Source organism: Podarcis gaigeae (genome assembly GCF_964106915.1).
Source record: "Podarcis gaigeae genome assembly, chromosome: 1".
NCBI lineage: Eukaryota > Metazoa > Chordata > Lepidosauria > Squamata > Lacertidae > Podarcis > Podarcis gaigeae.
This window is the reverse complement of record NC_139678.1, coordinates 33,702,804-33,727,089: the sequence shown is the minus strand read 5'-3', so window position 1 is coordinate 33,727,089 and position 24,286 is coordinate 33,702,804. Positions and strand designations below refer to the sequence as shown.

General features: G+C 44.1%; 1 protein-coding gene across 1 annotated transcript; it reads left to right on the top strand.

Annotated features, from left to right (window-relative positions):
* The first annotated feature begins 714 nt into the window (after positions 1-714).
* Positions 715-23,688, top strand: BRMS1L (BRMS1 like transcriptional repressor). Its single transcript, XM_083742778.1, has 10 exons — positions 715-1,436; positions 7,621-7,711; positions 10,650-10,777; positions 11,665-11,744; positions 15,544-15,640; positions 17,047-17,130; positions 17,935-17,999; positions 18,157-18,196; positions 19,591-19,717; positions 20,926-23,688. The coding sequence occupies exons 1-10, from the start codon at positions 1,301-1,303 to the stop codon at positions 21,047-21,049; spliced, it is 972 nt and encodes a 323-aa protein (XP_083598904.1). The 5' UTR covers positions 715-1,300; the 3' UTR covers positions 21,050-23,688.
* The last annotated feature ends 598 nt before the right edge of the window (positions 23,689-24,286 follow it).

Below are 24,286 nucleotides of genomic sequence, written 5' to 3'. Positions count from 1 at the left end.
ATCTAGGAGTCTTGGTTGACCACAAACTTGACATGAGCCAACAGTGTGACGCGGCAGCTAAAAAAGCCAATACAATTCTGGGCTGCATCAATAGGAGTATAGCATCTAGATCAAGGGAAGTAATAGTGCCACTGTATTCTGCTCTGGTCAGACCTCACCTGGAGTACTGTGTCCAGTTCTGGGCACCACAGTTCAAGAAGGACACTGACAAACTGGAACGTGCCCAGAGGAGGGCAACCAAAATGGTCAAAGGCCTGGAAACGATGCCTTATGAGGAACGGCTAAGGGAGCTGGGCATGTTTAGCCTGGAGAAGAGGAGGTTAAGGGGTGATATGATAGCCATGTTCAAATATATAAAAGGATGTCACATAGAGGAGGGAGAAAGGTTGTTTTCTGCTGCTCCAGAGAAGCGGACACGGAGCAATGGATCCAAACTTCAAGAAAGAAGATTCCACCTAAACATTAGGAAGAACTTCCTGACAGTAAGAGCTGTTCGACAGTGGAATTTGCTGCCAAGGAGCGTGGTGGAGTCTCCTTCTTTGGAGGTCTTTAAGCAGAGGCTTGACAACTATATGTCAGGAGTGCTCTGATGGTGTTTCCTGCTTGGCAGGGGGTTGGACTCGATGGCCCTTGTGGTCTCTTCCAACTCTATGATTCTATGATTCTATGAATCTGAGGCCCTCCAGATGTTGTTGGGACTCCAACTCCCATCAGCCCCAGCAAGCATGGCCAATGTCCAAGGATAGTAGGAGCTGTAGTCCGGGCAGCATCTGGGCGCCCACAAATTCTCCGTGCCTGCTGCTGCTGCCTCCGTGTACAGTTTTACGGGTCTGACTCCTCAATAAACCCTTTCATAAATCTTTCCACCATCTTCATCATTTGTTGCGGCTCTTTTGGCAGGCCGCCTGCAACCATGGGATACATTTCCACTTCGGCGCGCCTTCCGCCGCCCACTGAGGGGCGGGCGGGCGGTTAGGTGGAGTGAAGCCTTCCTTCCGAGAGACTACATGTCCCGAGATCCTCCGCGCCGCAGCGAAGCTCCGCCACGCGCCGCTCCGGCTCCGACGCCCGCCCCGCCGCCCACCCGCGCGCCCCGCCCGTCGGCGGATCGTCGGCCAATGAGCGGCGGAGCGGAGCGTGAGGCTGTGCGGGGCTAAGGTGGATGGCGGGGTTTCTCTGAGGCGGAGCTTCGGCGCGTTGGGGAGGCAGGCGGGCGGCCGGCCGGCCAGGGAGGGCTGTTGTCCCCCGGTCCCTAGGAGCCAGCGACGCCGAGCGCCTGCGGGCTGGGCTGGGCGGCGCGATGCCGGTCCACTCGCGGGAGAAGAAGGAGAACAACCACGACGAGATGGAGGTGGACTACGGGGAGAACGAGGGCAGCAGCTCCGAGGAGGAGGAGTCCGAGAGTTCGTCCGTGTCCGAGGAGGGTGACAGCTCAGGTGAAGTCGGCAAGGCAGCAGGGCGCCCTCTCTCCTGCCCGCTCGGGCTGGGCCGGGGGGTGGGAAAAGGAGGACTCAGCCCCGCCCCCTCTCCCCGTCCGCCCCGCCCCTTCTCCCGCCCGGTGCTTCCCCCATGCACCCCCTTGGCTGTGGGGCGGAGGGTAGGGCAGCTCGCCCTAGGCGTCGCCCGGGGTAACAATAGGCAGGCAAGATGCTTGCTTTCGTCCAGGGCTGCAAAACCCCGTGCATGCTGGCAGGGGAGTAGGGCCCGTGGAACTCAGTGGAGATCCTTTCCGAGCAGACCTGCGTAGCATCCCTCTTGCTTGTCCGCGCCTTCCGGAGGCAACCCCCCCCAAAAAAAAACAACAACCCACCAGGGCTCCTGCACGCTAGTTGTGTTCATCAGGGATGCCTTCTCTCTCTCTCTCTCTCTCTCTCTCTCTCTCTCTCTCTTTCTCTCTCTCTCCCCCCTTCTGTAAACCAATAAAGTTGCGGGAGCCACCTGTCCTCTCTTGCATTTGGCAAGCCACTACACACCCACATCCACCCACACATACTTGTCCTCTCTCTCCCCCCCCCTTTCATGTTGCAACCCTGATTAAAAGAAAAAAAGATGCAGGCGTGGATGGATGAGTGAGGAGATGGCTCCAGAGTAGATTAAGATATATTAGCTTCCAAGAAGGAGGCTGTTTATTGATAGATAGATAGATAGATAGATAGAGGGAGGAGATGGATAAGACTGATAAGAGAAGGGGAAGGGAAGAGGCATATGAGGCTAGGCAGAGGCATGGAAATGACTGGACAAACATATATGGTCAGAATTAATTCAGAGTAATGGAAGTGAAAAACAGAATGGAGTGTCTGGGCTCAGATGTGTGGGCAGACTGATGAAGAAAGTAGAGAAAAATCTTAATGCATTCAGGCATCCTCTCCATTTATACAGTTTGATTCTATTTCTGCCTACTCAGAATTGGCTCCTTTTGAGTTTAAGGTCTTACTCCCAGGTCAGGGAAATCAATATCATATTTTTACTGCTTCCTGTGTTACAACAGGCAAGCATACAGAGAAGAGCCAAACTCAAGCCAGACCTAGCACAGATCTGCTGTACCTAATCTTTAAAGGGAAATGGCATGTATGTATATTCTCCCATGCAGGTTTCCTACATTGTGCGTGTAGGACAGACTGGAGGAGAGAGGGAAACTGAAGTGAGAGCATCTCAACCTGTAGCTATAATTATTTGCACACTAAAATCTGGGAATATGGATTGTCTACGCATGCACACACACAGTTCGGCATACAACGAGTTTCAGTGAAGAGGTACAGCTGGAGCTCTCCAACATCTGTAGAGTCATAGAGAACACAAGGGAATTCTATGAATAACTAAGGTCCCTGGGAAGGAAGCACAAAGTAGTTTGATCTGACTGGCTAGATTGAGATTGAATTTGAGGGGGCGGGGACTTGAAGGGAATGGGAGAAGATAAAATTCTTTACATTTTTGCAAACAGTATTTGGAGAGAAGCATGGGAAGGGAATGCTGCAAAAGAAGGCATAGAAAGTGAGAATGAAACTCTCTACAGCACAGGTACAGTTGCTATACCAGGAATCTGAGTGCAAGACAGCAATTATTTTAGCATGGCTCACAAAATTATGCCCCTCACAAGTCTTGGAGGAGAGATTTGCAAAGTCTCTCAAAAGCACTTGTTTCTCCTTTTCATTCTTGGCATAGCTGTTATAGTGCCATAAAAATCTCTTACCTACCCTCATTTCTTTTCTTCATTGAACTATACTAATAGTGCATTTTCTCCATTTTATGTGCACATCCTCCAACACTTATCCCAACATTACAAAAGCAACAGAGGAAGTAAGTTTCTTTCCCTTCATTTGAGGAGTGAATTGCTTGGCAGAGCAATTAAGCCAACCATAAAAATGGTGTTTGATGAACACTATCTTGGCAGAACTGGAGATCTGCCTAGGCATTTTCAGAGAGGCAGACGTTTTCATCAGTTGCAGCAAAACCAATAGTCTTGTAGCATCTTAAAAACAACAGTAAATTTATTAAGGCATAAGCTCTCATGGACCAGAGACCACTTTATCAGATGCGTTTATTTTTATTAACTGTTGTTACCAAACAGTTGTTTAGTTTCTGTGGCCAGACACCTCTCTTGGATAAACTGCTGTTGAGCCAGTAGTGGCCATGTGCTAGTAGCTCTACTCTAGGCTCATGACCCATGGAAATCTGGCTGGAACCCAGAAAAAATATAATTTATTTTATTTATTTCACCAATTTATGTGCCACTTAATTAGAATTGTCTTGAAGTGGTGTACAAGTAAATCAACACAGAAAAGCTAAACATCAGTTAAAGTCATAAAATGAGAGCATTTGCCTGTGAACATGTAATATGCTTTATTACAAAGAGGACAGGCTTTTTTGCTCTTTTCTCTCACCAACCCCCTCCAATATATGGAGCATTAAAACACTAAACCTTGTGTTCGTCTGTCTTCTTTCAAATACTTAAAAAAAAACATTTAAGGGTAACATGCATTCTGTAAACCAACTGATCTTGTGAGTTCAGTCTTGGTCAGGTTCGAAAACACAGTATTACGGTAAGAACCTCTAGGTATTTTTAAGGGGGAAAACTCTTTCTGGAACAGTACTATATGCGTACATTATTTTAAACTCAAATAGTGAAGTGAAGGACATGAGGCAGGAGTTGATAATGCAGGTGAGCTGCAAGCAAGCTGCCAGCCAGCTCTGTGGAGGTTCCTTTTATTGACACAATATGCAAACCCAGGCAGATACATTTTGGTCTGTGACCTTTACACTTCTTCCGGTCCCGATATCGTGGGGTGGTACAAAGTTATTTTGGCACCTGTTTCCACCGCGTCATTTTCCCCTTGCACAATGTATGACGAAAGAGACAAAGGTTACAGACAGGACACCACAGACTACTGAGACCACAAAAGGTTAGACAGAGGGCAAGATGTTCAGACAGCTGTGGCTTTATCTGTGAGGGGGAGTGTGCTCCCAGGGTCACGCGTGCAGGCAGCTGAGGCTGCCTGTGGGTGGGGAGTGTGCTCCGCACCCAGCGATCATCCCTACAAAATAGAAGTTGCATTAAGCTTTTAAAATAAACTGAATGTGAATCAGGATTTCTTGCTGGAGTAAGCCGAGTGTTAACACTGTGCAGTGTGCAAGAAAGAGGCTGGATGAAGTGCTGGCACAGCACAATCTCCTTATCCTGTAGTTTGGCAGTTGCATTCAGGTCTAGGCTTGCAGGCTTCCCAGAGGCATTTGGTTGGCCCCTGTGACAACAGGATGCTGGATTAGATGGGCCCTTGGCCTGATCCAGCAGGGCTCTTTTTATGTTCTGACATGAGGATTTCACACTTTGAAATATTTGACTTTGCAGTATTAATCTTTCTAACTTGGAATCCAAATATTTTTTTGGGGGGGGCAAACCCTAGGAAAAAGGGAACTATGTTTCCCAGGAGACTTTCCATCAGACAACTCCCCAGTGCTGTTCACTATTTTAATAGTGGCTAGGATTCATCCTCACTTTTTGAAGACGTATAGTATCAGTAAAAAACAACAACAACCCAGCGGGGATTATGCCAAGTTTCTTCTGAACCACACAGAGTGGATCCAGTGGATTTAGGTAGCAAGCCTACCTAGAAAAGCACTAAATAATTGGCAGCCAGACTTTTGGGGCAAGTACGCCACATGTTGAGGAAAATGCATTTATACACCACCAAGGAGCTCAAGGAGCTTCTCCACCTCTCCATATTATCCTCACAACAATCCTGTGAGGCAGGTTAGGCTGAGAGACAGCGACTAGCCCAAGGTTACTCAGTAAACTTCATGCTATGTGGAAATTCGAACCCTGGTCTCCCAGGTCCTAGTCTGACACAATAATGTGCCCTGCAGACTACATGCAGCTCCTTGCTCCTTGGTGCCTAGGTACACCAGAAAACCTGTTTGCCTGTGCTATTTGCAGTGCAGTGATATAAGTTGCAACCCATTGATCAAACCTTCACATTTCAGACTCGTAATACGTTGAAGTGTCAAGCACTTAAGCTACTTACTTGGATGAGCAAATTCTAACCTGGGTTTCTGTCTCGGGTGGGGGAAGTCTCATGTCCAAAGCCATTCTTTTTAGGCCTCTTCAATATTTCACGGAGCACTTTTGGCACTTGTGCTTTCAGTGGAGTGTGGTAAATCCAACTAGTATGTGCTGTTCTCCCCCCCCCCCAATTGTTTTTTGATTGGATGGGACTTCTGGAAGCACCAAATCTGTTTTTGAAATGACAAAGCAAGTAGCATGGTGGCAGAGGTAAGCTTCATTTCAGAAATCACGCGGAGATTCTTGGCACAGATTTTATTCATTGCTGGTATAGGTAAAAGTAAAGGACCCCTGGACAGTTAAGTCTAGTCAAAGACAACTATGCGGTTGTGGCGCTCATCTCGCTTTCAGGCCGAGGGAGCCGGCGTTTGTCCACAGATAGCTTTCCAGGTCATATGGCCAGCATGACTAAACCGCTTCTGGTGCAACGGAACACTGTGTTGGAAACCAGAGCACATGGAAACGCCATTTACCTTCCTGCCACAGCAGTACCTATTTATCTACTTGCACTGGCATCCTTTCAAAGTGCTAGGTTGGCAGGAGCTGGGACTGAGCAACAAGAGCTCACCCCGTTGCAGGGATTCGCGGGATTGGCAAGCCCAAGATGCTCTAGTTTAGACCACAGCGCCACCTGCTAGTATCTTGCTTCTGAATTGGACAAGCAGTTAAGCTTTTGTTCATTTTTCTCATCCCAAGAATAATGTCAACAGATAACTGTTGACAGACATGCATTGATTCTTAGGAATGTATCTGTACCAGTTAGTACACAACAGACTTTCTCATGCTATAATTTATACTGCTGTTGGTCATTGTTTGTCAGCCCAGAATTGACTCTGCAAACTCATAAACAAAATCCTGGAGGATTGTTAGTGTAAAATATTCCAAAAGAGCCGGTGCACTGTGGTGTCAAAAGGAGCAACATGTCAACAGGAGGTTGTCTCTAGTTCACTTCCTCAATGTACTCTCACTGTCCAAAGACATCATAGCCTAGTCTTCCATGTGCAATATGGAAATAACACTGATAGGTTGGGATGCAGTTAAGAGGATTATTAAAATATGTGCATTTTTATGAAGCAGCTGTAATGCTTAAAGCTGCTACTTAAATTAGGAAGTATCACTTCTCTGATTTGTCAAGTAAGCGTTGTGTATTCCCCTGAAATAATTGAAGTACAGAAAGTCATAAATCTGTTATTAGATTTTCTATCTGATTTAGGCCTCCATAATAAAGCACAGAATAATAAAGCAAAATAAAATGTTAGTATAAAACCTTAGAAACTTAAAAGACCTGAGCAAATAAAAAGGGGTATACCTGATAAGAAAAAGAGAATAAGGGTTGTGTCAGGTGCAACTTTCACAGGAGCAAATTTCAGAAATAGGGTGCCACAATAGAATAGGCTCTTTCCTGTCATGGACATTTACTTTCCATCTTGTGGAAAAACCATTACCCAGTAACTACCAGTCCTTGGGTCCATATATTTAGCTTTCAAGAAGATGATCTTGATTAGCATCCTAACATGTAGACAGACAATGCAACAGATTTCCCCCCCCCCCCTTATTTCTAATTCTGCAGTGCATGCCATCCACACGTTCATGAAACACATTAATATTAAAAGAGATGAGTTTAAATTGCCTTGATATAAAACCAGTACCACATCTCCTGGTGATACTGCAAGGGGACTTGCCGTATAGTGAAGAGCTCCAAAAGGCCTTTCCAAATCCAAAGTCAGTGAATGAGCGGTAGAATGACGTGCAATTCAGTGTAAACAGGTGTAGAGGGATCCATGTTGGGGCAAAAAATAAATAAATCTCAATTTCACATGCCTGCTCAAGTGAGTCTGAACTAGTGATGGATGATCCAGTTTGGTTATATTCCAAGAAGAATTGTGCAGCAGGAAAAAAATAAAGATGGCCAAGCATTAATTCCTCTTAAAACTTCATCCTTTGGAATATTAACTTTTTGTGTGTGTTTTTTAATGAACTGTTTGAGTATAAATTCTATAAAATAGACTGGAGGAAAACCAGTTGCTGTTGTGTATTTTTAAAGTGAATAATTCTGTTCTCAGAAATGGACGATGAGGACTGTGAAAGAAGAAGAATGGAGTGTTTGGATGAGATGTCCAATCTTGAAAAACAATTTACAGACCTCAAAGACCAGTAAGTAAACTACAGATCTGAATTTGCTTTGGATTCTGGTCCTCTCACCATCCTGGGTTAGCTTTGTATTTGGTAAAGCAAGGGAAGGCATAAAATATATTGGGATCTACTGGTACAAATTTGGGTGAATTGCAGTAGATTCACAGGGTTCTCTGATGGGATTATGTGACAGTAGCTACAATGGAATGGCTTTTTTCCTTAATTAGATTGCTGAAGTGTAGGATGTTTGGGAGAAGGCATGAGTAGGCTTTATGGGTAAAAGAATTGTGAGCTCAGATGTGCTATCAAAACAAATCCCTGGGCTGAGACCTCTTCCTTAATTCTCAGTACAGTGGTGCCTCGCAAGACGAAATTAATTCATTCCACATGTTTTTTCTTCTTGCGAGTTTTTCGTCTTGTGAAGCACGGTTTCCCATAGGAATGCATTGAAAATCAATCCATGCGTTCCTATGGAGACTGTCTGGGGACAGAGGGGAAGCGCCATGCGCCTTCCCCTCTGTCCCCGGACCTGTTTTAAAGCAAGGGGCAGCAGGGAGAAGATTGCTTCTCCCCGTTGCCTGCCCCGCAATCTCTGGGGACAGAGGGGAAGGCATGCACGCCTTCCCCTCTGTCCCCTCTTTTGAAGCAAGGGGCAGCAATGGGGAGAAGATCGCTTCTCCCCGTTGCCACCCCTTGCTTTAAACAAGCCCGGGGACAGAGGGAAAGCTATCCCCGGAGCTTGCGGGGCAAGCTTCGTTTTGCGAAGCAAGCCCATAGGGAAATGCATCTTGCGAAGCGGCTAAGAAAACGAAAAACTCCTTCGTCTAGCGAGTTTTTCGTCTTCTGAGGCGTTTGTCTTGCGGGGTACCACTGTATGTATTTCCCCACCCCTGCCGCCATTCTGCACCTGTCTCTAGTTGATGGATTATGGGTTGTAGTAAAACTAAAAGGTAAGTGGAGCACAGGAAGCTGCTGTATGTAGAATCAGACCATCAAAACGTCTGCCTCTGTCTGCACTGGCTGGATGTGGCGCCTCAAGGTTTCAAATGAGGGTCTTTCCAAGCCCAATCTGGAATTGCCAGGGATTGAACTGATTGTCTTTTGCCTGCAAAGCATACAGTGGTACCTCGGGTTACATATGCTTCAGGTTACACACTCCACTAAGCCAGAAATAGTGCTTCAGGTTAAGAACTTTGCTTCAGGATAAGAACAGAAATTGGGCTCCGGCAGCGTGGCGGCAGCAGGAGGCCCCATTAGCTAAAGTGGTGCTTCAGGTTAAGAACAGTTTCAGGTTAAGAACGGACCTCCGGAACAAATTAGGTACTTAACCCGAGGTACCACTGTATGTTCTGCTAATGGACTACAGACCTTCTCCAAGGCTGAAGTCTGCCTATCCCTGATCCAAAGGTTTGTGGAGCAATGTTATGATTGTTTATGCTGAAAAATTAATGTATGCTGGTGAAATTTTGGGAAGTTTCTAGATATTTATTGTATTTTACATGGTTGTGATCTGTGTTGGGACCTCCTTGTGCGGGACAGATAATCAATACAATGATGCGTAGAGATTTCCAATGTAGTTACCATGGAATTTTACATTGCTGTACATCTGAAATGGAAGAATTCACCCTTGTCTTCCTAGACCTTATATGCAAAGGGAGAAGCAACTTTTGCCCTCTGCTAGGGTGGGACATTCTTAAAAGGCCATCCTAATTGTGATGGCATAGCCACCTGCATTTTATGCCCATGCCTCCTCCCATTCAAGCGGAAAGTGGGGAAATGGGGTCTTCTCTATGCAGTCGTACCTTGGTTCTCTAACAGAATCCGTTCGACTTCTGAAAATGTTTGAAAACCAAGGTGCAGCTTCTGATTAGCTGCAGGAGCTTCCTGCACTCAGTCAGAAGCTGCATAAGCCGTGTCGGAAGTTCAGGTTCCAAAGAACGTTCGCAAACTGGAACACTCACTTCCAGGTTTGCAGTGTTCGGGATCCCAAACATTCGAGTTGCAAGGCATTCGAGAACCAAGGTACAAGGATCATGCTGTAGAAGTGAACCAACTTCCCCACCCCTCGCCTTACATAGCTACAATCCACTGCACTTTAGGCGGTTTTTACCAGGCTTGACTCCAACTCTGGAAGTGATATGGGCAGTAACAAAACTCTAGGTAGCAATGGATGCTACAAGGTGAAAGCGTGTGCATGCTTCACTCCACTCTCCTGCACATTCTGCTTCAAATAAAGGCCAGACTGGTCCTGTTTTGTATTTGAATGTGGCAGCTCTAGGTGCACGGCTGCCCTGTAAACTGCAAATCAGGAAACATGGTTTTACTTTCTGGTGCAGAGTGTGAAATTCTTTGGGTTGCTGAAATGGAAGTGTTTGGTAGCACCATTGGTAGCATCCTTAGTCCAACCTCATTAAAGAAAAATTACTTCATTGTGTTTTATCTACAGCTGCTGTGCTGCTTTTAATGAGTTATTAATATTGTTAGCTGCCCTGAGAGCAGGATATGCATTTCAACATTTTTAAAAATAGCAATAAAGGATTGGTCATTTTTTTTTTATAAAAGTGAGGGTTCTGTTCTGCATGTTTCCCAGACTAAGACTTGGAATAAATACTGTAAATATCTAGTTAGCAAAGAGTTCCAATTCATATAGCTGTATGTATGTGTTGGGTACTAGGAGACAGTCTTAAATGGATGTCTGATCTTCATCTGTGCGGGCTAAAATCTGGAAGCATAATGTAAAGATCCAGCACTGTATAAGCATTGTGTAAGTGATAATTTTTCTGTACAGTTTATTTTTTTTTAAGTCCTCTGAATTTCTGCAAGGTTGGCAGGTTCAATGGGTTTTCTAGGTTCTGGCCATTGGTGGCTGTGGAAAATGAATTCTTAGTAATGTTAGTATACATTATTCTCTACACTACTTTAATGCAATGCACTCCATCTTTCATCTGCATTTTTTAAGACTTTACAAAGAGAGATTAAGCCAAGTGGATGCAAAACTGCAGGAGGTCATTGCGGGAAAGGCACCAGAGTACTTGGAACCGCTGGCAGCTCTGCAAGAAAACATGCAAATCCGAACAAAAGTGGCAGGTAAGTGTGCAAAGGGGTTGTCTTTGACTCAGCTAGGTACTTCTTGTTAGTAGAAGTAAAATACCAACAAAAACATTTAAATCTGCTCCTTTTTAACTACACCGTGCTCTTCGGCACTTCTGTCTTCGTTGGTGAAAAATTCAAGGAGGGCATCGTCTAAGAATACCCAGAGTAGATGAAATCAAACTCTCATCTCATCTGCTTGGCCTCCAAGGCATTCTCTTATTTACTGGGTTTTTAGCAAGGCAGAGTTAGGCTCTCCTCTCTTCCTCCCACCCCTTTTCCCGCTAGCATAGGAAGCAAACAATAGCAAAGCCTGGGTACATGAGGGAGCCGGGGAGCACTTTAGCTGCTTTCCCATACACTTCTATGCCCACTTCCAACATAGAAAGTGGGGAGTTAATGTCTCATCAAGCTTTTACCACATTTAACATTCAAGAATCAAGATGAGCAGAGGAGCAAACGGGCCGCACTCAGAGCTAGGAAAAAGAAAGGACAAGTAGCTTTATTTCTAGCCTGTTTTCCCGGTATCACAGCCCTGATGTGTTTTGGAAGGGGAAATGTGAAAAGGGCACATGAGGGGAAATTTTGTTTGTGTTTACTGGGCACAGGATGGGCAGTGGAGCAAAGAGAGCCTTGTCCTTGGGTTGAATGGGCTGAATTGAAAAGGGGCCTTTTACTGATGGGGAATTTAGAATTCACTTGTGGAAAATTCATGAGGGCCAGGCATGATTGGGATTTCACCGCTGTTTAAAATGCCCCATTCCTTAGGGTTTGGTAAGTTGCAGCTTATGGTGAAATGCATTGGTAGGTTAAATGAGGCCTGTAGGCCCTATTTTGCTTCTCCCACAGAAGGTTTAAACAAAAAAAAATGTGTTTTTTTGTAGGTATCTACAGAGAGCTCTGTTTAGAGTCCGTGAAAAACAAATATGAATGTGAAATCCAAGCTTCTCGCCAGCACTGTGAGGTACCGTTCATAGCTGAAGAGAGTTTTCATTTGTCTGTAACTGTTGGGGCTTGCTTCTGGAGAAACATGCACACAATCAGGTTGTGCAGCTGACAAGTTATTTTTGAACGTAGAATATTACAGCATTTTCATCCACAGAAAAGAGAACAATGATTTTAATTACTGGGCTTTCTTGAAAATCATGTTGAAGCTCTTGGTAGCATGTCTAATCAGCCGTGTAAAATCTTAATCTCAAAAGGAAACCAGCGTGCCACCTGAGGGGTACACTGGGAACACAAAATGAAGCAAATTACTTCAGCTAAGTTATGTATGTTTCAAGTTTGCATAAACAAGTGGTTGCTAGGTCAGGTCACTGCCATGTGATTTGTTTCAGTTCTGCGATGCTACCTGAACCACATTTTTGACTGCATCTCTTGTGTGTGGTGTCATTTTCAAAGAACTTTTCTGTGATATGTGGCGTATTTCTGCTGCCTGGAGGGGAAACCAAGAACTCAGACGTTGTTTTGATTCAGAAGAAGGTTCATGCGGTACTAAAAATCATTGAGAGGCACTGAAAATCTTTGAATGAGCTCTGGGTGGGATGATTCAATTCAGGCTCGCAGTTCTGTAGTTTCTGGCTTTTTCCCTGAAAAACATAGGCATGCTAACTGGTTACTGTAATAATCAAAACATTAGTTTGCAACGAAGAAGAGACTTCATGCTACATTGAGAGCATGATACAAAAAGGTTGGTCATGTAGCTCTGTAGATCCATATATGCCTAAAAACACCAGCTGTAATTGTTAAAGGCTCTTCCTGTAAACAGTTAAAAACACTAAGGCCTGATTCAAGCAAAATTAACAGGATTAAAAATTCCACTGGGTCAATATTAAAGCCTTGCTCTTTGGATCCTGGCTGCAGTGCTTTATAGAAGTAAAAGGTGCTATATAGCGCACCTGGACAATACAGTGTTTCTTTGTGAGACAAAAATTAATGCCCTGCTTTTTCATAGTTTCCCATAATAAGAAATGCAATAATCACTCCCTTTTAATAGCAAACTCAGATGGTGAGTGTCAACAGAAATGGAGCCAAGAGGGAAGTATGAGTGTGCTTATGGAAACCCTGAGGATGGTAGAGATAATTACACAAACACTCTGAAGGGCCAAAACAGTGCAGTGAGGACTGAGAATGCTGAATGCCACTTGGGAAGAACAAGGGGTGTGGCAACAGATGAAGAGTAAAAGTGCCCTCCTTCAGCCCTTGTATTCCAGAGGATGTGCTGTGTGGCTGGGACTCTGAACAGCAACACTCTTGTTAGAGGTGGTGATGCGCTGCGACATTTTGTTGCATGTTCCACTTGCAAGTAATGCACTTGTACATGGTTTCACAATAGTATGTGGAAGGTCAAACACAATAGTTCTGATCCAGAACTAGTCCTGTGCAGCTAATTTAATGAAATACCTTGTGGCCATTGATAGGAATTCCCATCTCTCTCTCTCTCTCTCTCTCTCTCTCTGCGCACACACACACACACACACACACACACACACCCTATCAACTGGTTCAAAGAGGCTTGTATGACAGAAATGTGTCCATATCCGTTGTTTGCATGGAAGCTTGTTTCTGCATCAAGTTATCCTAGGGTAGACTGGTGTTTCCAAAGAGCTAAGGTCTTGTACCAGTTTCTTCTTCTCTATTTTATTCTCACAACAACCCTGTGAGGTAGGTTAGGCTGAGAGACAGTGACTGGTCAAAGGACACATTATTGTTATTATCCTTAAAATTTGTATACTGCCCTATACTCATAGGTCTTGGGGCATTTCACAACACAAAGTTACAATATACAAAGCACAAAATACATAATAAAAATAATCAAAACAATTAACAATACTAATGTATGCACAACAATACTAATGTATAAACGATACACTCCCCAGCAAAAGCCCCTAAACGATACCCCAGCTCAAATACCAATACAAAAATCCAAATTAACATATAACATTTAACAACAATTTAAAACAACGCCCCCCCCCCAATAAAACAGTACCCACCTAAGTTAAAATCCCGTCCCTGTTAAAACAATAACTGGGTGCAGTGGTGGGTGGGATTGGCAAAGTTTTTGCCCCCTTTTTAATTTTTTTAAAATTTTTTACTGAAGATGAATGAGCAGAAGTTAAATGCACATAATTGTGAGTTACCTGAATAAGTGTAGATGTTGCATGTTTTAAATTCAGAATTCAATTTAAACCATATTGTTTCCAACTTTTTTTTGAGAAATAAATCAAAATATCTGTTTTTAATATGCATAATCCACCCTGAGTTCCCTCAGAATGATCAGAATCCAAAGATCTAGTTCATGCTGAAGGGTTTGATTGCACCACTTGGGATTCTTGATTTTGAATATAAGGCGGATACATATTGATAGCCCCCCCGCAATAAGTTCCAAGCATGATATACTGTGTGCCCAGTGGGGAAGGAAGGGAGGCTACTTTTGCAGGGATACACGAGCTTAAATTTCTTAAAGCATCTCCAAGCCCACAGGACTAGTTGCATAGTCTTCGTATTCCAGCTGCATTGCTTCTTTTACAGTGGCACCTTGGTTCTCAAACTTAATCCATTCCGGAAGTCCGTTCCAAAGCCAAAGCGTTCCAAAACCAAGGCACACTTTCCCATAGAAAGTAATGCAAAACAGATTAATCCGTTCCAGACTTTTAAACACAACCCCTAAAACAGCAATTTAACATTAATATCTATTAATGTTAATTACTATCTAACATTAATTACTATCTAACAAGACCATTGATCCATAAAATGAAAGCAATAATCAGTGTACTGTACTATAAAATAAATAAGACAGTATTGTAGGTGATAAAAATTAAAATTATTATTTTTTCTTACCTGCACTGATGATAGTCATGGAGGACTTTTATCCATTTCCGCAGTCACACAATCAATCAATAGCTGAACTGTGTTCCACACAATCACAAAAACAAATTAACCGAAAAAGCCTCAAAAACAAAAACGCAAAATAAATAGCAAAAACAAAAGTGCCCGACTTAATCCATTCCGTAAGTTCGTTTGGCAGCTTCTGTTTGGTGCAGGCTCCCCGGAAACAATAGCCAACAGCTGCATCGGACTTTCAGCTTCCGAAAAACGTTCCAAAACTGGAACACTTACTTCTGGGTTTTTGGCCTTTGAGAACCAAGGCGTTTGAGTACCAAGATGTTTGAGAACCAAGGTACCACTGTACTCCCCCCCCCCCCCGATGACTTGAAATTCTCCCATGTGTTCCTACAGCTTGCTTGTCCTGAGCCCTTTGCAAGTAGCTACATACAGATCATAACATATTTAGAAGGAAAATGAGGTTTTGGGTTTCTCCTTTTTTAAGACTAGTGTGTTCATTTTCTTGCGTTTATATCATTTCCCACTGTTTGGAAAATATGGGTAAAGCCCTTCACATTTGTCAGGCTAGGCTTGGTGCTTTGTAGATTCAAAACACTTCTTGGAAGACGAAAACCCCTTTTAACCCCTCGCTTTTGTTATGCCATGCACCCACTTGAATGTTCTGCAGGATGTTAACCCTTCTGTGCGCTATTGCATCTGCCTCACGCACCTGAGACTACCTTTCTTAACATCAGAAGACAGTCTTTTTGCATTGCCTCTGGCACTCTGAACCCAGCGAGAGAACGGTTCTTATACATCAGGTCTCTCTGTTGGAAGCTTCTTCCGTTGCTCTTGAGTGCCCCAATCCAGTAGAAGATGATGTGTTGGCTGCTTTTCGTTGGCTAATGTTTGACTACATTGTTAACTTTTCCTTTCAGAGTGAAAAGCTCTTGTTGTATGACACAGTTCAAAGTGAACTGGAAGAGAAAATCAGACGACTTGAAGAAGACCGACATAGCATTGACATTACCTCAGGTAACTAAGAGCTGGTGGAGTGTCCTGACTCCTAGTTCTTGACGACAAAGACTTGAAGAAAGATTCTTTCCAAAGGCTTTAATGTATAGATTACCGCTGCACATATGCAGATTACTGGTTTAAGGCACTTCAGGCAATCTTAAACACAGCTATATGAAAGGCAGGTACCAAACACAGCTATATGAAAGGCAGGTACCAAAGTTTTAGACATTGATCCTACATTGCCACACCCCTTTTGCTATTCTATATATAGGAATGGGGGGGGCCCATCTTAGGGCAGTAAGCGTTTCTGAAATCTCTCACTACGCCTAGTGTGCGGAATCTACTGTTCTCTTGCTGTTCTCTGGCTTCAGCCCAGTATACCTGAAGGGGCGTCTCCAGCCCCATTGTTCAGCCCGGACACTGAGGTCCAGCTCCAAGGGCCTTCTGGCAGTTCCCTCACTGCGAGAAGTGAACCAGGCAGAGGGCCTTCTTAATAGTGGCACCTGCCCTGTGGAACGCCCTCCCATCAGATGTCAAGGAAATGAACAACTATCTGACTTTTAGAAGACATCTGAAGGCAGCCCTGTTTAGGGAAGTTTTTTATGTTTGATGTTTTACCATGTTTTTAATATTCTGTTGGAAGCCGCACAGAGTGGCTGTGGAAACCCAGCCAGATGGGTGGGGTATAAATAATAAATTATTATTATTATTTATTACTGTCGTTTGGCTTCTCCTGGACCTAGGTGATAAGGGAAGTGTCTCTGCCTCCTGAGAGATGGCTGGGACCAGTGAAACAGCCCCTTCTGTGTAGGCAGAGCTACTCCCAGTAACTGGCGGCTCTGGGGTGGGCGATGCAGAGCGCGTGTCAGAGAGAGGGCGTGTCAGAGAGAGGCTGTGACTACCTTGGAGAGAGAGAGAGGTGGGGCTTTCGGCTCTCATCACAGGGGCAAATGAGATGGAAGAGCAGGTTAGGGGGAAACTCCATCCCCTGGGGTTATTGCTCACACTGCCACACTGCCAGCAGCGGCTCCCATATTCCACTGGAGCCTTCTTCCGGCACCTTGGGCAGTTCTCAATCTGCATTGTCTTGACTCAACCAGCCCGTAACATAAAGGTTATGGAAATGGAAAGGAAGAGAAATGGAAAGGAAGAGTGTACATGAAGTGACCAAATACTTGTGTCAAGTTGGAGTTGATCACTGGCATGGTTTATAACACTCAAATGCAAGGGTCTCTCTCTTGGCCTAATGCCATATAGAAAAATATTTTCTAAATGTTAATAAGACGGGATAGTCAGTGTAAGTGGCAGTTCCAGTTCCTAAAGCAGCACATCTTGCTTATCAATTGTATGTATAGATGAGCTTGGAGACCTGTGTGCTATGTGAAGAAAATTGTTTTAACTGCTACGTTCTTAAATTTCCTCAGAGTTATGGAATGATGAACTTCAGTCTAGGAAAAAAAGGAAGGATCCCTTCAGTCCCGATAAGAAGAAACCGGTTGTTGTATCAGATATCCTTTTCATGGTTGCCAACTGGATATAATATTCGCTGAATTACAGTGCTGCTGGTTGTTAACACTTCATAAAACTTTCATTAAGAAACTAAGTGGGGTGAAACACAAGACAATGGTTTGAAAGCTGAGAATTTAGAACAATATTTTTCTTGGGGACTAAGAGCTGGTCTGTCCATTAGGATTGTCACTCCTTCTTTTGCACAGTATGTGGTATGGTTATAGTAACAGGATGATGCTCAAAAGCTAAGTCATACTCAATGTAGACCCATTAAAATGAGTGGACATGGTTCTACTGCTTTCAGTGGCTCTAGTCTGATTATGAATAATGTTGGATATCACCCTCCTGGTTATAATGTGAATTATTAAAGAGAAGATGGCAGGTGGTACAGCATAAAATCTCCATCTAGTGATAACCCAGCATTCCTATTCTCCAACCCCCACAACTTTTTTAAAAAGCCTAAGAGTTTGCAGAAATTTTGGCAACAGTTGTAATGAGATGCCTTTGTTTTTCTGTGCATGTATGCAGAGGAACCTGCCACAACCACAACTTTTCATTCTTTAGAACCCGAAAGGATGTGTAGCCACACAATGAGCCCTTTTGAATACAAGGAAATGAAGCAATGCTGCTTCACTGATAAATTTGTGTCGGCCTCCAAGGCATCCCTTGGGATCTGTCTTGGCACAGATTTTAGTTGCGTTATACCAAGCATACTTCAAAGTGATCTGCTAGAACCTTTTTAAAAAACAAGAAAAAACAACTTGACCCTCTTTGGAAATGTGCAAGTCCCTTAACATATTAACGACCCTATATAGTGTACATGCTGCAAGATCTTGATATACTTGAGGACTGGACCACAATAAGAAAGGTATTGTTGAATGTTGCTCTCTGTATTCCTTTTTCTTTTAAAGAAAATGGCTGGTATGAATGGGCATAGCTTAGGTTTCAAGAGGGATGCTCTTTAAAGCAAAGCTCCTAAGTTGATTTGCCGAAATGATGACTAACTTACCATTTTTTTATTTCAGGCAATGGCTACTTTGGGGCCACATAGAGTGAAAACAGAACGTAAGGACAATCTGCTTTATACTTGTTCAATCCTTGCCTCTATAATAGCTCAGGATTTCTCAGCCACAGATGCTAAGAGTTTACTATGGGGAGTTCTTAATTGTGTACGGATTAGGCAGCAAGACACTGTTTTTTGTCTTGTGTGGTTTGGAAAGACTTTCTGTCCTTTTAGAGAACTTAAGTGGATCCCTTCTGTAGTAGGGAGTGGAGAGCCTTGTAGGAAACCTTCCAAGGGCCACATGGCAGTAACTGGGGGGTGGGGGTGATAGAAGCAAAAGTTGGTGGAGCACCAAGTACTGATCTACGGTATTTTTCGCCCTATAGGATGCACTTTTCCCCTCCAAAAATGAATGGGGAAATGTGTGTGCGTCCTATGGGGCGAATGCAGGCTTTGGCTGAAGCCTGGAGAGCGAGAGGGGTCGGTGCACACCCCTCTCGCTCTCCAGGCTTCAGGAAGCTATCCGCAAGCCTTGGGAGCCCGGCAGGAGGTCCCGCGGGCTTGCAAGGCTTGCGGGCAGCAGCCTGCAGCCCAAAAGCTCGTGGGATAGCGGGGAGGCGGAGTGCCGCCACCCCGCTATTCCCCGACCTGATCTGGAGGCTGGCGGGGGGGGGGGAGAGAAGCAAGCTTGTTTCTCCCCCCCCCCCACTAGCCCAGCCCCACAAGCTCGCGGGATAGCGGGGAGGCGGAGTGCCGCCACCCCGCTATTCCCCGACCTGATCTGGAGGCTGGGGGGGGGGAGAAGCAAACTTGCTACTCCCCCCCCCACCAGCCCCACAAGCTCGCGGAATAGCGGGGTGGCAGAGGCCACCACCCTGCTATTCCCCGACCTGATCTAGAGGCTGGAGGCTGGCAAGCTTGGGGATGGCTGAAAAAGCCTTTGCAGGGCAGCGGAGTGCGCTGCCCCACAGAGGCTAGGGAGGCTGTCCCTGAAGGCAGAAGAGGGAGACGGAGCGCTCCGTCTCCCTCTTCTAGCTTGGGGATGGCTGCGCAAACCTTGATTTCCCCCCAAAAAAACTAGGTGCGTCCTATGGGCTGGTGCGTCCTATAGGGCGAAAAATACGGTACTCACGCAAACCTCTTCATCCTTCAGGTATTTAAGAGCATTATGAGAGTTCAAGGACATTCTATCCTGGGACAAATACTCAAGTAGGGTGCAATGCAGAGCCAGTTATGGGTGTAGTTTGTGGAAATGGGGAGTGGCTGGAGAGGCTCCAGGGCCAGAGGGAACGGCCTGGGGGGCCGCATTCAGTCCCTGCGGCTGAGGCTCCCCATTCCTGTTCTATAGTTGTGGGAGGCGTTCCAAGCAAAAAGGCAAACTCAGAGTAGAAATGAGGTAGACAGAAATTGCCTTCTTAAATCTCCTGTTCTGTTTTGTCTGCACTGATTCTTTCAGCCCCTGTCAAGTTGGAAAAACATGTACACAATGCAAGATCTGAAGATGGAAGGCTGTATTATAATGGGGAGTGGTACGGACGTGGACAAGCGATATGTATTGATAGGAAAGATGAATGCCCTGTAAGGTAAAGATAGCAGGCAGGATTCACATAGTGAACCTGTCTCTGGTTGGAGGAATCTCGAGAGTTTTAGTTAAAAGAATAAACAAAGCAGACCCCACAAGACTCAAGTCTGTGAATAAATTTATATTATATACTGAATGATGTTCTTGTATGGGGAAAGTACATAGTGCATACCAGGCATAGGGAAACTCCAGCCCTCCAGATGTTTGGGACTACAATTCCCATCATCCCTAGCTAACAGGACCATTGGTCAGGGATGATGGGAATTGTAGTCCCAAACATCTGGAGGGCCGGAGTTTGCCTATACCTGGTACATACAGACAATATAAACATTAATTTATAAGCATATAGAGAGAAATGAGTTAAATCACAGCAGGACTAGAGAAGCTTGCCTATGCATCACTCAATGAGAACTTTTGTCAGTATGGAGTCAATAGCAGAATGACTAGCTGGCAATGATGTAGCTACAGTAGCATCCGCAGAGGTGACTTTTGTATCCTATAGTAATAGTATGCTTTCATATAGGGTACCTTATTATGCCTATCAGTAGCAATCCCACAACAAATCGACCTTCCATCAGTGTTACTTACAATAGCTAGATGCTATTGTAGGATTCCTACTGATAGACATTGTAAAATATACTATACAGACGGCAGCTGTTTTGCGCAGAGATTCCATTTCTGGTCCCTGCATTTGTCAGTGTTTGTAAGCCAGCCCATTATGCCCCACCCTGTTACTCCCTGCCCCCGTTCTGCCCTCTTCATGGTCCAAAAGGACTGACGTGTCGACAGCCGCACATCAATTGGACACACTGAGGATGGTCTCCACCTGTACAAAAGCAAACTGTACTATAGGATACTGACTTCAGCATCCTATAGAGCGCTGCTGTAGCTACATCATTGCCAGCTAGTCACTCTGCTGTTAAGCCTGCGCACGTGCCTCTCTCTCTCTTTCCCTTCCTTAACAAAGGGCGGCTATTAAAGATGTGAATGGTTGGTAAACAGACATAGTAATGTTTAGTACACTTCCAATATCAGTGTTCCTGTATTTTATTAACTATCCTTAATTTAATGAGGCACTTGTTATAATGCTTGTGTGTTCTATTACCAATAATTACAGTACCATTTATAAATGGCAGTGCAGTTTAAGGTGATCCTGTAGTTTTATATGGACACTAATGTGCTCCTGATTCCCCCCTCCTTTCTTTTCAGTGCCATAATTACAACAATTAACCATGATGAAGTGTGGTTTAAGAGGCCTGATGGAAGCAAATCCAAACTGTATATTTCTCAGCTACAGAAAGGAAAATATTCAATCAAGCATAATCACAACTGACCGTTAAACCAACCAGACAGTGTTATCCTGCTAGATGTGCCATGAGATGAAAGATGTATTTACTATTTGTTCTCATCTATTTTGTGTGGCAGTATCTGTGTATTTGTAGTAGTGTCAGTAATCTTCATACAAATGTCTTAGAATAAGTGACACATAATCATGTCAACCATGACGTCTCGCCTCTAATTCGGCTCCAGCGTCTCAGATAGAAAACGTTAACCTTTTGGAGAGCCTGAGAACATCTGACTAAGCCTGCAATCCTACAAAGCTATGTGCATGCATGGGGGAGAATGGCGCATGCAGCTGCTTGGGATCTTTTAAGTTTCTTTTGCAGCTGCTTGCCTGGCTCAATGTGTGAGCCAATTTTAAAACTGCCTATTGAGCTGCTGGGGGAAGTGAGAGGATGCTGCAGAAAGACACCACCTGGGCACATTTTTGGTTCTTCACCACATGGCACACTAGCTTCTAAGACTGTAGTCTAAATCCACTTGTATAAAATGGGAAAGAAGTGCTATTTATATATATAAAGAAATGAATGGATCATGTGATGATTGTGTTGTCTATCACTACATATATAAGAACTCCTTGAATTTTAGAAAACATGTCATGTTTGTCTTGCAAACCTATGTTAGCTTGAGCAAATGTTACTTTGATGTAGCCTAATGGAAAAGTATACTTAGATGGGCAACTGGAAAAAAGTGGAGACCCCCCCAACAGTTATCCTAGCTGGGTTACTTCAGAAAAACTGTTACTGATTTCTATTAAAACTAGCACTGGGGGGGGGGGGGAATCAGTGCAAAAGCAAAGGACTCTTTCCGTTTCTGCTAGTATTAAGTCCCCTCTCCAAAGGTCAAGAGTGCCTGGTCTGAAAATGGTAAACCGATAACCAAAAGTATTGCTGCATATAGCTCTGTAATTAAATGTATCCGTAGTCCAATGATGTGTAATCCTTTAAAATTGTACCCTGGGCAGAAACAATGGTGTTTGCTGCTTAACAACCTCAAAAAGATAGCATTTGTAAGCTTAGCATCAGGAGTAAGATCTTTTAGTTTTACCTTACATGTTCGACGTGGAACAGACTTCCTCAGAAGGTGGTGGACTTCCATGGAGTTTTTTTAAAAGCAGAGGTTGGCTGGCCACCTGTTATGGGTGTTTTAGTTGAGATTCCTGTATTGCTGGGGATTTGACCCCAGGGTCCTATCCAGCTCTGCAATTCTATGAGTCTGTGTTGGAGGTGTGAACCGTGGCTGGCTGGGTGGAAGGAGGAGGAGATGTTACTTGGTGGTTTTGTGCACTTTACTATCCATTGAGATGAGCCTTTGAAGGAAGTCTGCATCTGATGGAAAAGGCTGCCAAAAGTGTTTTTACGTTCTAGGTTGGACTGGTGCTAAATCTGGAATCTTAACATGCAACCCCTCTCTATTTCAAGTCCTGAATTGAAACCCCTATGTGTAAAATAAATTAATCAGTGTGTTTGCAGTACTCCAGTCTCATCCCAGCAAGCAATTATCATGGTGGGCCTGGATGGGCATCTTAGGGGAGTCTGCTCTACTTGAAAATGGCATCCCGTGGAAAAATCAAGGGAGTTATCCAAAGCAGCGCTAAGTAGTAACTTACTCCATCAGCATAAGGATTTCTGCTTGAGTGGAATTTCCCCCACAGCCCTCCCATCTGTTCTAGGAGTTCTCATAACCCTCTGAAGTGGATTTGTGGAGTAGGGGTGGTTCTGTTGCACAAGCAGGAATCCTTGTGCTGATGGGATGCATTAGTTGGATGCTACCCCAAGTATTTTTATGTCTCATCGTTCAGATTTGAGCTTAAAGTGTATTGGAAGTGAGGAGCCCTAAAGCTGGATTCTGACAATTTGCTCTTCTTGCAAATTCTTACCCTGTCGCCTCTTTTGCATCCAGAGCAGTTTCAGCTCAGCCTAGCAGCAAGAGCCTGCCTGAGCTCAGAGCAACGTACACTGAGACTATTGTCTTCTTTTTAAAAATAAAAAATGAAGGATTGGCGTCGGCCTTTGCGCACTTCTGCAGGTGGGAATCTCACCTGTACTTCAGTATCAACAGGTGTGTGTTTTAAACGTGTGTGTGTGTGTTTGTACATACATATACACACTAACCTTGCAGCAATCTGCATTACCGTCCAAGCTGGGGCACTTGAGCATTGCTGGATAGAACCATGGGATGCCAGCCATTGCTGCTTCAATAACTATTTCTTGTGTTCATGTTACCATGCTTCCACCATGGCTGGTAATATGACACATCTCCTCTGCGTTGGAATTGTCTCTCACTTGCCAGTTTGATTGATTCTAGTTGCTGGGGCTCAGAATAAAGTCTTATCCTGGTTTATAAACTGCTTTCATGTTTATGTGAAAATGTATTTACCGATTATGCGAAACCCATTTGACTGTTGTCAAAAGTCTATAATCCCAGGCTTCTGAAATTGGCCTGCAACGGTTTTCTTCTTACTCTGCATGTCACACATATTAGCCAAATGTATATAAAGTAATTCTGACAGGTTGGCCTTTGACAAAACCTATTGTATGTACACAGTTTGATAAAGCTTTTTTTGTAATGAGATATTTGTATTTTTTAACCTAGTATATAAATAAATGAAGCTGTCATGGAGAATCTGAATAGTTGTACAGCTTGTGAATGTGGTTTCTGTAGTGTAAACCTTTTTTTTAAAAAAATTAAAATAAAAATTGCCGTGTATTCAAGCACCTTGGAGGAGGAAATATTTTAAAATTTTATTGCCTAATCTAATGGACTAATAGTTCTGATACTCTATGCAAACAACTGAAGCAGCTGTTATTCTCAAACCATTTGTTTCTACGGCAACAAAAGCCTGTGAACCTACGCTATATACAGAGAAGCCACTGGCTAGCTACACCAACACTATGACTGGCTGCAATCATTGCAGCAATGAGGCTGGCTGTGAGCAAAGGTAATGGTCTTGGCTCACTGGTAGAGCTCATGCTGTGAATGCAAAGTTCACTCCCCAGCATCTCCAGGATAGGACTGGGAAAAACACCTGCCTGAAACCCTGGAGAGTTGCTGTGAGTCAATGCAGACAGTACTGAGTTAGACTGACCAATGGTCTGACTCAGCGGAAAGTAGTTTCCTGCATCTTCAAAATGAGCTTTGACAAATCCTTACAGAGCACGTCTGCAGTCCTGTCACCAGTGCTAGCACTACTACTACTACCATGTATGCTTTGACTGCCTCAGGCAGT

Bases quoted from the DNA above. Each gene is read 5' to 3' on its own strand.
- BRMS1L (XM_083742778.1), top strand. From the start codon at position 1,301: ATGCCGGTCCACTCGCGGGAGAAGAAGGAGAACAACCACGACGAGATG. The intron at 7,712-10,649 runs GTAAGTAAACTA...GCATTTTTTAAG, and splicing joins TTTACAGACCTCAAAGACCA to ACTTTACAAAGAGAGATTAA. The intron at 15,641-17,046 runs GTAACTAAGAGC...AAATTTCCTCAG, and splicing joins TAGCATTGACATTACCTCAG to AGTTATGGAATGATGAACTT.